Source organism: Sorex fumeus, unplaced genomic scaffold (genome assembly GCF_029834395.1).
Source record: "Sorex fumeus unplaced genomic scaffold, SorFum_2.1 ptg000002l, whole genome shotgun sequence".
NCBI classification, from domain to species: domain Eukaryota; kingdom Metazoa; phylum Chordata; class Mammalia; order Eulipotyphla; family Soricidae; genus Sorex; species Sorex fumeus.
In genome coordinates this window covers 60,623,490-60,636,519 of record NW_026606059.1, presented here as the reverse complement: position 1 = coordinate 60,636,519, position 13,030 = coordinate 60,623,490, and the positions used below count along the sequence as shown (strand labels likewise).

At 37.7% G+C, this 13,030-nt stretch overlaps 1 protein-coding gene across 1 annotated transcript in view; it reads left to right on the top strand.

Annotated features, from left to right (window-relative positions):
• The window catches only part of COL14A1 (collagen type XIV alpha 1 chain), a 253,116-nt gene that overhangs the window by 158,262 nt on the left and 81,824 nt on the right, over positions 1 to 13,030 (top strand). The window contains exons 33-34 of the mRNA XM_056108162.1: positions 532 to 641; positions 7,926 to 8,084. Of these exons, the coding sequence (XP_055964137.1) occupies positions 532 to 641; positions 7,926 to 8,084 (269 nt within the window). The remainder of the gene's footprint in view (positions 1 to 531; positions 642 to 7,925; positions 8,085 to 13,030) is intronic.

Sequence of the window (13,030 nt, the reverse complement as noted above, 5' to 3'; positions counted from 1 at the left end):
CTAGGAATAAACTCACAAAAAACATTCAGTTTTTTTAATAAAGTATTTCTTATAACACAAAATATTTAGAAATAGGTAGAATTTTTAGTTTTGCTTGTAAAAGATACATTAAAATATTCATGATCTCGAAAATTTGGTTGCTACCATAGTTTAATAAGGCACAGAATTGGGTTCTTAGTATTATGATTTTAATAATTTCATTTGCCCATTTTTGTCTTGTTCTTTGCTTAGCTTCATAAAACCATGTTCCAAAAAGTGTAATGGTCATGAGTATATAGGCAAGGGTGTGTGGAAGGAAAAATATGTAGAAATTCTTGCCTGATCATCACTGCCACATAGTTAAGTCGGTTAATTTGGCCAACGAAAATCCTTGGAAAATTCCAGAACTGTAGATCATTTCCTCTCTTTATTCTTCATTATAAACACAATCTTAATAATGAATGAATTGTTTTCAGTCTTAAGTGGAGTTGTAGAAAAAATTATTTCCTCATTTTTTATTGACTCTATTTTTTTCCATTTTTCTTTGACTAGATGGTGGGAAAACCCTAACGTATTTTAACTACGACTACAGTGGAGATTTTCAGACTGTAACTTTTGAAGGACCTGAAATCCAGAAAATTTTCTATGGAAGCTTTCACAAGGTATGCCTTGTATATTTACTTTGTTTGCAATGGACAAAACAACACAGAGATATTAACAAAAATCATTGAATTTTTGTCTCCACTTCAGTGAAGAATTACCTTCATACTGTTTAACAATGCCAAGATTCTGATTTGGTAGCTCTGAGAAGGGAGCTTGCAATGTGCATTTCTAGTAGAAGCACGGGGCCGGGGGGGTCGGGGGGGGGGGAGGTTGGCGGGGCGGTGCTATTGGTAGAGATGATCCAACTTCCTACTGAGGCACAACATAGTTCTATAGCATTCTTTTACCATTTTGATTGAGATGCTGATATTTACAATATTGTTGTTTATACTTTCCATGCAGACATCATTCCAACAACACACCATCACCTTTCTGACCCCTCCCTCCATCAGAGCCCACAAGGACTCTTCTCCCCCACACCACTCACACACACCTCCAAGTCTTCTCTCTGTCCCTTGTAAGCTTAGTCTATAGACAGATGACGTTGGCCATTGTTTTTTCCTTACTATGTTTTTATATCACATATCTGAGATGATTTTTGTTCGTTTGGAAACCACACCTGACAATGCTCAGGGGTTGCTCCTGGTTCTGCACTCAGGAATCACTCCTAGTGGTGCTCAGGGGATTATAAGGGTTGCTAGGGAGATTAAACCAGGTCTGCCTCATGCAAGACAAGCACCCTACCTGCTGAACTATCTTTCTATCCCTGCCTTGTCTTTTAAAGATCCTTTAAAGCTTCTGTTAAAGATCTATTAAAGATCTTTTCATACAAGATATTTAATAGAAGATCCTTTAATACAAGATCCTTTAAACCTTATAAATTGGTTTCAAGGCTATGAGTTTCCTAAACTGCATCCCGTTCATGAAACTATTATTTCTTCAAATTTGAATGGTAATCTTCTTAGACACAGTAGTCTTTGTGTGGTGTTCATTTTATTGAGCAATTATGATAATTTTTTTCCTTTGCTATATCCTACCACTCTCTGGTTCATAGAGTCTCACTTGATAGAACTGTTGTGAGTCTTCAGGACTTTCTTTTGCATTTTTTTGGTGAGGGGTGCCAGGGTGGGTGTTGGGGCACCCACAACTGGAAGTGCTCAGGGCTTATTCCTGGCACTGCGCTCAGGGGTCACTCCTGGCTGGGCTCAGGTGACCACATAATGTGCCAGGGAACTAACTTGGGTCAGCCACCTGCAAGGCATGCTTTCTACCCTATGAACTATCATTCTGGTACTGTAAATTCCTTTCCTTAGTCTTTGGACCACATCCTGCAATGCTTAGGGGTTACTCCTGGTTCTGCACTCAGGAATTATTTCAAAGGGTGCTTATGGAACCATAGGGGATGCCGGGGAATGAACCCAGGCCCACTGCATGCAAGGCAAATGCCCTCCCCCCTGTACTATTGCTTTAGACCCATCATACTTCCTTGTGCTTTGCTGATTACTATTTCTTTGAGTTCATTGAAAATCTGCAACTTAGTGTCACTAAGTTGATTTCCTGAGTTTACAGAACTGGTTGGTACTGGTAGAGCTTACAGTGCTCCTATTTTCATGCATTGAGTTTGATGGGCTTCTGTGTGTCTTCTATGCATTGTGTTTGCTGTGCTTCTACTGGGCTGAGGGTGAGTCTTCATTGTGATAGTCTCCGTTGTTATAGTCTCTGAGGTATAAGACTGGGTATTTCTTTTTTCTTCCCTGCCTGCTGTCACCCAGTGACAGGACTGTAAGTGAGAGCAGTGTGAGGTATGTTGAGTAGAGGTGCTGTGGTCATGCATTTCATGAGATGTGGAGGTGAGCCTGCTGTGATAGTGGAGGCCAGGCACGAAGGCTGCCAGGGCCCAGCTGGAAGGGAAAGGAATCTGCTTAAGATTCCAATAGGGGATGCTGGCTTGGAAGTAAACCTTGAGTGAAGGTCAGATGAGCAAGCCAACGCTTTGAGGTATGGAGATGGACCTTGAAACTCTGTAGTCTTTAGAAGACAAGCCTTTCATTGGCTATTTATGTGTGATGTTGAAAGAATTACTGTTCTACCTAGTCAAGGATGTGGATGAAAGCCCAATCAGGTGAATGGCGTTAAAATGTGAAGATTGGGCTGAAATGATAGTATAGCAGGTAGAGTACTTGCCTATCCTGATTTCCATCCTGGCATTTCATATATTACCCCCAACCCTTGAGAGCTTGTTTAGAGGTTCTAGCACAGCAGGTAAGGTGTTTCCCTTGCACGCGGCTGACCCAGGTTTGATTTCTCCATCTCTCTTGGAGAGCCTGGCAAGCTACCGAGAGTATCCCGCCCACATGGCAGAGCCTGCCAAGCTCCCCCTGGTGTATTCAGTATGTCCAAAACAGTAACCACAAGTCTCACAATGGAGACGTTATGGTGCCCACTCGAGCAAATCGATGAATAACGGGAGCACAGTGCTACAGTGCTACAGTGCTACCCCCAACCCTGTTGGGAATTATTCCTGAGTGCCAAGCCAGGAGTAAGCCCTGAGCACTGCCATAGATGTCCCAAAACAAACAAAAAAGTGAGAACAGAGGGAGTGACATTTTTTACACATATGCAGACTACACATCCCTGCCATCGTAAGTTATTGGAGAAAGGATTTTGTAAAATTGCACTTTAGTTGTTTTTACTTATACTTAACACAGTGATAGAACTTTTCTATTTCCTTTCCATTTCTCATCTTTGAAAAAGTTGGTTTTGGTGATCATTGAACTAGACAGACTTCCTCCCAACATTGACTGTTTCCTTTGTGTGGGTGAAGAACCCCACTTAATCTCAGAGCTGTTGGAAATACAACACCAAGACTTCAAGCAGAGCAGAGCAGCAGGGAATGGTGCTGCAAGGAGCCTGGCTTGTCTCTGAGCCCTTTCTGCCCTGTCTGGATGCGGGGAGGGGTTTACACAAGTCTTTCTCTTGGCTTCTGACCTAGAATGTGGTCAGTACATCCAATTTATACAATTTGGCTTCTTTCTGGGAGTTTGAACAGCATAAATACATGATAGAAGCCTCATTCAAAATCCCTACTTTTTGCATAAAAATGTCATTTTTTATTCTAGTTGACAGAGTTATACAACTCGAAATACAAATTATCTTAAGAGCACCTGAGATGTGGGTGGAGACTTGTTCAGCATTTAAATTAGACTCATTAGTTTTTCTTTCAAGTTATTGTTCTTATTCACCAAGTTTCTTCTTGGCTGGCAAGGTCTCATAAAGTAGTCAAGGAAAATTAGAGGAGAGATGAAAAACATGTGAGATTTTATAAATGTTTACAAAATGATTTTTTTAAAAGCCATCATAGCTGTGGTATAGGCATGAACTTGTAATTCTCATTCCAAAAAATCCTTTATAAGTCACAGGAAAATTCTAAGCTTTACTACCTTGCCAGGATAATTCAAAGTCCTATAAGCAAGGTTTATTAAAAACCCAACATCAAATTCATAAAATCTCAAGAGTTTTATAGTTAAATGGAGAACAAATATCCTCCACTTTGTTCAAAGTATTCTTGAAGTCAGACACCCAATGAACAAAAAGAAGTAGCAAGCTGCTTTATTAGTAGATCTGTAAATAGAAATTCAGCATGAATAATTTACATTTGATGTGTCCCTAGAGTTTATTAAAATTGAATCTATACTCTTCCTTAGTTTCTTATTAATTTTTAGTTGGCTTTAGTTTTTGCACTTTAGATTTTAAGTGCGTTTCAAAGACTTTTACAAAAAATTAATAATGACATAAAGGCAATAAAGAAGCAGTTGTTCTTGAAGACTTTAAGTGTTTTGTTTTCTAAAGTGAAATATTTTATTTAAAAAGAATGAATAATCCCCTTTAATGCTTAAGGCAGTATTTATTTATTTATTCATTTATTTTTTAATTTTTGGGTCACACCCGGCGATCTCGGGGGTTACTCCTGGCTCTGCACTCAGGAATCACCCCTGGCGGTGCTCAGGGGACCATATGGGATGCTGGGAATTGAACCTGGGTTGGCCACGTGCAAGGCAAATGCTCTACCTGCTGTGCTATCACTCCAGCCCCCAAGACTTAAGGCAGTTTTTAAAGCATGAATATATCTAGTACCTAGCATGAAAAAATCTGTTCTTTATAATAAATGAAAAATATTTCAAGCATAAAATTGTCTTCTGTATGATTGTGGAAGAAATTTTAATATAGATTAATGTGAGGATGTGCACTTGCTGCATTTTTCAGTTAGGTAATCATTAAGTTTTTTCTTTTGGAGGAAAAAGAACTCTAAAGGGTAGGGTCTTCAAGAGTTTTTTGACTTTGACTTAAATTGTCTTTATCATAATTTCACTTAAACATGACATTGAATAAAAATAGGCATAATATTTATGTTTTCAGCTCCTGATCATCAATGAAATAAAAATATAGTTTGAATAAAACCAGTAAAATTAAAAGTCATACTATTTTTTTTTTTTTTGCTTTTTGGGTCACACCTGGCGATGCTCAGGGGTTACTCCTGGCTCACGCACTCAGGAATTGCTCCTGGCGGTGCTCAGGGGACCATATGGGATGCTGGGAATCGAACCTGTGTCGCCCATGTTGGCTGCGTGCAAGGCAAACGCCCTACCCGCTGTGCCATCGCTCCAGCCCCAAGTCATACTATTTTAACTTGGCGTTACAACTCACTAGTAGAGCACTTACCTCTTATGTTTGAGACCTGAGTTTGATTCCACCCACTACAAATAAAAATAAGTCACACAATTTTAATATGAAAGATTCTCCTATTTTATTGGCATTCAAACTTTGTTTATTAGAGTATTAGCTACTTTATTGCTATAACCATGATTCTCATTGTGCCAAGCCTGGCAAGCTACCCATGATGTATTTGATATGCCAAACACAGTAAAAATTGTCACAATGGAGACGTTACCGGGCCTGCTCGAACAAATCAATGAACAACGGGAGGACAGTGACAGTGATAATGTTATAGCACCAATGACCTGTATTAGGAAAGATTCTTAAATAAAATACCTTGGGAACCTTGGAGGGAAAGGTGCAAATGAAAAATAAATAAAAAGATAGAAAACTACAAGCAGAAATATATGGCCAGAAAAAAGAAAAATAGAGAAAACTGATCAAAAGTAAGAGGTGCTTCCTTAAAACAAAATTTATAAGCTTCTAACGAGACTGACTTAGATCAGGGGGTGGGGCAGTAATAGTACAGGGATTAGGGCGTTTGTCTTGCATGCAGCAGACCCTACCCCAGAGTGCAGAGCCAGGAGTAAGCCCTGAGCACCCTTGGTGGGCCTTCCAAAACAGAGGACAAAACAAATCAAAAAGAAACTGATGGTGGCAGGTACACAAAAGAGAAAACGGAAGTCAGTAATATTAAATGAGAATGGTTGTCTCTAACAACCACAAAGAGTGATACATGAGCAGAGAGGCAGAGATCTCTTTGCAAGTTCTGGGCAGGTTTGGAGTAAGCCCAAAGCATACTTTGCCCAGTGTGGCACAAAACCAAAACACAAAGAATTTGGGTAAAGCACTCCAAGATATATAGGGACAAATACTAATACAAACATTGATGTCAATAAATTTAACAACGTGATGATATGAACAAATGCCTTGAAATAAATGACCAAAGCTGACTTAAGAAGAAATATGTAATAGGAAAATATGTATCTATTAGAGAAATTAAACTTTTAGTTAAAAATATTATTGTGGCTGGAGTGATAGCACAGCGGGTAGGGTGTTTGCCTTGCATGCGGCCAACCCGAGTTCAATTCCCAGCATTCCATATGGTCCCCTGGGCACCGCCAGGAGTAAAATCCTTAGTGCAGAGCCAGGAGTAACCCCTGTGCATCTCCGGGTGTGACACATATATACATACACACACACACACACACACACACACACACATATATATATATATATATTATCATTGGGGTCAGAGAGACAGTCCAGGGTTTATAAGGCAGGTGTTTAAGACACATGTCTGGTACATATTAGGCCTAGGATCAGTCCAACACCACATATGAGCCTCAAGTCCCACTAAGAGATCTCTGAGCACAGAGACAGATAAGTAATATACACAGCTGGATGTGGCTCCCAAAACAATTATCTATGTATTTTTGTACCGTGTATCTCTCTGTATATCTATCATCTAATTAAACATCTATCAATCTATCAATCTACACACACAAAAAAAAAACAACAAAATTAGATTTCACTGGGAAATTCTGTCAAACATTTAAGGGATAAATAGAAGCATTTATACACAAACTTGTATAAAATTGAAGATAAAGGAACAATTCCCAATTTATTTTATGATCCACATTACCCTGATACAAAAAGAGGAAGAAGGGGGCTGGAAAGATAATACAGTGGGTAAAGCACTGGCTTTGCTTGTAGTTGACCAGGATTCAATAGCCAAAATGTGAAAACAACCTAGATGTCTAAGAACAGATGACTGGATAAAGAAAAAGGAGTAGTTTACCAACCACTATTATCAATAACTTTTACTGTTGAATCAACCAGGATATTTTTCTTTTCTTTTCTTTTCTTTTCCTTTCTTTTCTTTTCTTTTTTTTGCTACTTGGGTCACACCTGGTGATGCACAGGGGCACATGCACTCAGAAATTACTCCTGGCGGTGCTCATGGGACCATATTGGATGCTGGGAATCAAACCTGGGTTACCTGCGTGCAAGACAAAAGCCCCACCGGCTGTATTGTTGCTCCAGCCCTCAACCTAAATCTTTAAAAATTATTTATTGAGATTCTGTGAATCAACCAAAAGTTTTATTTAAATATTTTCATGTTTATGTCATTGTGCATTCAGAAAAAAACATAACTGGCATAGCAAGCCAATAATTTCAAGGTACACTAGAGGAAGACAGGTTTTAAAAAGTGAATCTCAATATTTTGAAGAATGTTGCTTAAATAAGGTCTTATAATGCTACCTGAATGTAGGAAGATCATGAGCTTGAGAAAAGTAGATCATTTCTTCTCTATCAAAGTGCATTTGACACTTTCTGTTTTCTCCTTTTTCACACTTTTGGTTGAGTGTAGAAATGCACTCCAGAAGTGCTCAGGGCTGACTGCTGGCTCTGTGTTCGGTTATCACATCTGAGGTTCCTTCGAGTACCATATACAGTTCCAGGGATTGAATTAGGATCAGCCACTTGCAAAGCAAGCATCTTAAGCCACTGTGCTCTATCTCCCATCTTTTTCACACTTTGCAATGACAAGTCAAGCAAATACATTAATCAATTAATATTTCCTCCCTGCTTCTTACCTCCAAAAATATTTTTATATTTTCCCTCAGCTACATATTGTTATAAGCAAGACTTTGGCAAAAGTGGTTATTGACTGCAAGCAAGTGGGTGAGAAGGCAATAAATGCATCAGCTAATATCACCTCTGATGGTATAGAAGTCCTTGGGAAAATGGTTAGATCAAGAGGACCCACCGGGAACTCTGCACCGGTAAGTTAATCAGCTGTTGAAACTATGTTATTATATAGCAAAAATTCTCTTCTATAATTGTCTATTTTCTAGGAGGGGTGTTAATAAAATACTGTATGGATAAATCATAGAAGGATAAATGATAGATGAATGAATGAATGAATCGATTACATTTTCACTTTAAGAGCTAAATGTCATTACATTTAACAGAATGTTTCAGAAATTAAGGTCATTTGTTTTCTGGATGCATTTCAAAATTCAAATAATATAATATTAATCACTCTGTGATGTAAATTGTATGTAACGGTGATTCAGAACCATTAGTGAACCTCATTTATAAAAGCAAATGGAAACGTATATAAATATGTAATTATTTAGGTAATCAGTTGAAATAAATCTCACATTTGCGTTTATGTTGGACATCACTGCATCACTGTATCACTGTCATCCCACTGTTCATCGATTTCCTCAAGCAGGGACCAGTAACGTCTCCATTCATCCGAGTCCTGAGATTTTAGCAAGTGCCACATTGGAGGCTCTTTCAGGGTCAGGGGAATGAGACCCATCATTACTGTGTTTGACATATTGAATACGCCATGGGGAGCTTGCCAGACTCTGCTGTGTGGGCAGGATACTCTTGGTAACCTGCCGGGTTCTCTGAGAGCAAGAACTAAATAAGAGGTCTGGAGGCCAAATCCGGGAGTTTGGTTTTATAGTCTCTAGGTCTTGGCCATTGATGGGATTACACGGCCTGGGGGCAGTTGGTGGGTGTGACACCTGGCTACTGAAAGATGGGGGATTTGGGTGTAGGAGGCCCAGTTCCAATCTGAGCAGGCTTGGAGATCTCAGTCTCGGGACCCACATGCCCCAGGTCCCTCACACCTGGGTTCCTCTGCCGGTTGCTTCATGCGTGAAGCTCCTCCGAGGATGTGGAAAGTGGTCTTAAGCATGGCTGTGGCTGGATCTGGAGGAAACTCAGCCCGCCCCCCTCCAAGGGGCCCCCAGTAAGGACAGCCAGAGGAGGGGGCAAGAGACTCTGCGTTGTTCTCTTCTGGGAGGTGGGTTTTATGCATTAAAAGTATATATATTCATTTATTTATAATTAAATTAATATTGCATCACAGAATTATATAAACTTCAGGTATGTAGCACTAAACATTGAAAAGTATGTTCCTTTATCCTTACTTACCTTTCCCTCCTCATTCTTCAATTAATTGATTTTTAATCTAAAACTTTGTTTTATTTAATTTGACACTTGCTTTCTCTATATGTCACATATGGGTGAAATAATGCAATTTTTTTCTCTACCTACTTATTTCAATAATTATTATACTCTCTATGTTCATTCCTGAGGTACAAATGGCAAGATTTCACTTTCTTTGTCCCACTGGGTATATATACCACATCATCTTTATCAATTCATCATTCAGTTGATGTATTCACAAATCACAAATCATCCTGTTATTTGTCGATTGCCTCGAGCAGGCCCCAGTAACGTCTCCTTCATCCTAGCCCTGAGATTATATTCAAGGCTCTTTAGGAGAATGAGACCCATTATTGTTACTGGTATTTGGCATATTGGGTACGCCACGGGGAGTTTGCCAGACTCTGCCGTGTGGGCAGGCTACATTCAGTAGCCTACCAGTTTGTCCTACCAGTTTGTTGATGTATTAGACATTCAGAATTCTCAAATAAATCTGCAGTAAACATGAGATATATTTGCAGCACTGTTTTTGTATTTGGGGAAAATACCTAAAAGTGGTATACTAGATTTTTTCTGTTACTTAAATGAAATTTATTTTTAATCATCAATAGATATTTAAGTAGCAAATCCTTCTATGGTACTATAGTTTTCATCATACAACACAAAATTCAAGATTGAAAGACTTCCAATTGGCAAAGGAATCACATTCCCTTCATTCACTACCCACATAAAAGACAGTATATAATTTTTTTTTGTTTTAACAACATACATTTATAGCTAATTAGAAACATTCTCTAATTTGAGTCATTATATAATAAGAATCAATTGTTCTGGAGTACATTTCATAAGCAATTCCAACTATTCTAATCTACATTTCTATGTAACATAAAAATTAAGTTAATTATGAATCATCTTTATTGCTTTGTGCTTTCATACTCTGTAGAACTAGTGACTTAATATGGAACTTTATAGAAAGAATTGGTGGTTTTGAAAGTGTTTTTAAACTGCAGATCACTTTATACAAATAAATGTGACATTTGTTCAATTACTATAGCCTGTGAGTAAATAAGATAAAAAGAGACTCAAAGGAGGTGGAGAAATAGTGGTTGCTTTGCATGCAGCCAACCCAGTTTTGATCCCCAGTACCCTTAAGATGATGGATGCCCACCAGGAGTGATTTCTGAGTGCATAGCCAGGAGAAAGCCCTGAGCAATACCAGGTATAGCCCAAAAGCAAAACAAACAATTAAAGAGTAAATATAAATGGACGCTTGAATGGAAAAGTGAATGAACTCTAATTTTGGAAAGAAAAAATAAAAATAATTCTATGCATAAAATATCTGGACCCAAATTACAAATTACAGTTATTTTGATTTTGTAAATATTGAAGTAAAATTTCTGATAGTAGGCATTCAAGGAAAATAATTTTTATGATTGAAGGTGTTGATAATAATTTCTCAAATATGCCTTTTGTAAACCTCTAATATTTAGCATGTGATTATTTGTAGTCATATATTATTTTCATCATCTTTCATGTATCTACATTTTACCTTTCTAGCTAAAAATATAAAGTCATCATGGTCTTTATTTGCTTCTTTCTTCTACCCCATATTTCATAGCTGATAAGTTTGTGTGAACTGAGTAAGTTCCCAAGAAATACTTGAGAGAGATGAAACCAAATGAGTACATTTTAATTGTATAGTGTAATTTTTCTTTACTTTGACATGTTTTGCGTGTCATGTGTGGCATTGACATTAGTCCATTAAAATATATCATATCTTCTTATAATTTGTATTTTACAATTGCAATGATATAATTACAATATTTCACATTGCTCACCTGTAGTAATTACGTTCTAAAAATATGATCTTTAAATATCAAATAATTTATTTCTGAAAGCACAACTGCTGTAGATTTCAGGCCTATGGGTCATAAAGCTTAACTTTGGGGCACGACAGAAAAGCAATTAAACTGGGCCCTCTGTGGAAAGTTCCAACCAGTAGGAGACAAAGAGGAATTTATGGAAGTCAACATTAAAGAGTTCTTTGTAATCTGTAAGAAAAAAGTTGTGGGTTTTGGTAGATTCTAGAGTTCTACAAAAAAAAATGGCTAAATAGATTTTCAGTCTTCCCACTTTGCAAAGAATTTGATTATTTGAAAATAGATTATAAGGTTAGATCTCAAGAATGTGATTGGAAACTCACTTGCTTTTGTAATCACTTCTGTATAAAACAAGAGGAGATATAGTACTCAAATTTTAATTTAGAAGTCTCTTACTATGAAGAAAATCTTGATATGCATCTATACTCCAATACCCAGTAAAGGGGAATATATAGGTACACATTTAGGATTATTTAGTAGAGTGGTTATCATTAAGATTCTGCACTGCACTGTCATCCCATTGTTCATCGATTTGCTCGAGCAGGCCCAGTAACGTCTCCATTTTGAGACTTGTTACTGTGTTTGGCATATTGAATATATCACGGGTAGCTTGCCAGGCTTTGCCGTGTGGGTGAGCTACTCTCTGTAGCTTGCCGGGCTCTCCGAGAGGGGTGGAGGAATCGAACCTGGCTCTGTCAGGCTGGCTGCGCGCAAGGCAAATGCCCTACCGCTGTGTTATCACTCCAGCCATCTTTAAGATTAGTGACTCATAAGTGAGTCTTCCCTGGTAAATTTATCAGTGATTCAAAAAATCACATGAAAAGAATTTTTTAATGTTATCTGATAAAAAATCAAGATTAGGTCTTTAAAGAAAATGCATTCTTTCTAAACCACTTGAGTAGAGGAAAGATTAATGGGTTTAAAAATATAATAGCTGCTGCATTGAAATTGCTCTCATTCATAATGAAAGCAACTTATGTGTAGCAATGCAAGATTTTATAGGCAGTGATAGTCCCTAATGGTACTAAACCAAAAAAGCAGACTTTGCTGTCAAAACACTTATGGGAAGAAACTTAACTATCCTTTGCCTTTATAATCTTTTTACTTCTGAAAATTTTTTTTCAATATTTCCTGACATCTGCTGCCAGTCAAAGATGGCTCTAGAAAAAAATTGAGCTCCTGCCATATGATCACGTTTCTTTGTCTCTTTCGTCCACCTTTTCAATACCTAATACTTGGACAATCATCCAATTAACATTTGCTCAGTCCTCTGCTATTTTCAAAACAGAGAAATGTAAGTTATGTTATGGGATTGCTAATCTTCCAGTAACCTTAATAAAAGATACAACATTCCCATTTTATAAATGCTGGGGCTCCAGCCTAAAAAGTCAGGGAAGGATCTTCTTTTGAAAAGCGGAAAAATGAGATATGACTTCACCTGGCTTGTATAAAAGTACATCTTCCATTGTAGCGCTTCTTTGCCCTCGATTAGAGTGGTCTTAAAGCAGAGGAGGCTATCTGATCTGTAATAGTGACCAGCCCATCAATTCACTGACAGTTTTAGAGACTAATTATTATTTGAGTTAAGACCTTGAAAGTTAATGTAATCAAACCCCTCCTTCCAGTATATTTATTAGTATAACACATTCTAAGTACCATGAATAAGAACAGCTCTTAATTTTCATCTCCTAATTTAATTAGTGTCATCATGGTTTTTTTAATTCAATAATCAAATTCAAGTAAAAACACTAAATTTAATAGCTGAAAATGCTTTACAAGTCTTGTTTTGAGATGGAGTCAATACAAGTTAAGCATTAAATTAAAAACAGATGATGGCCCAGGGCCCGAGCTTTCTTATGCAATGTAAAGTTTCATAAATATTT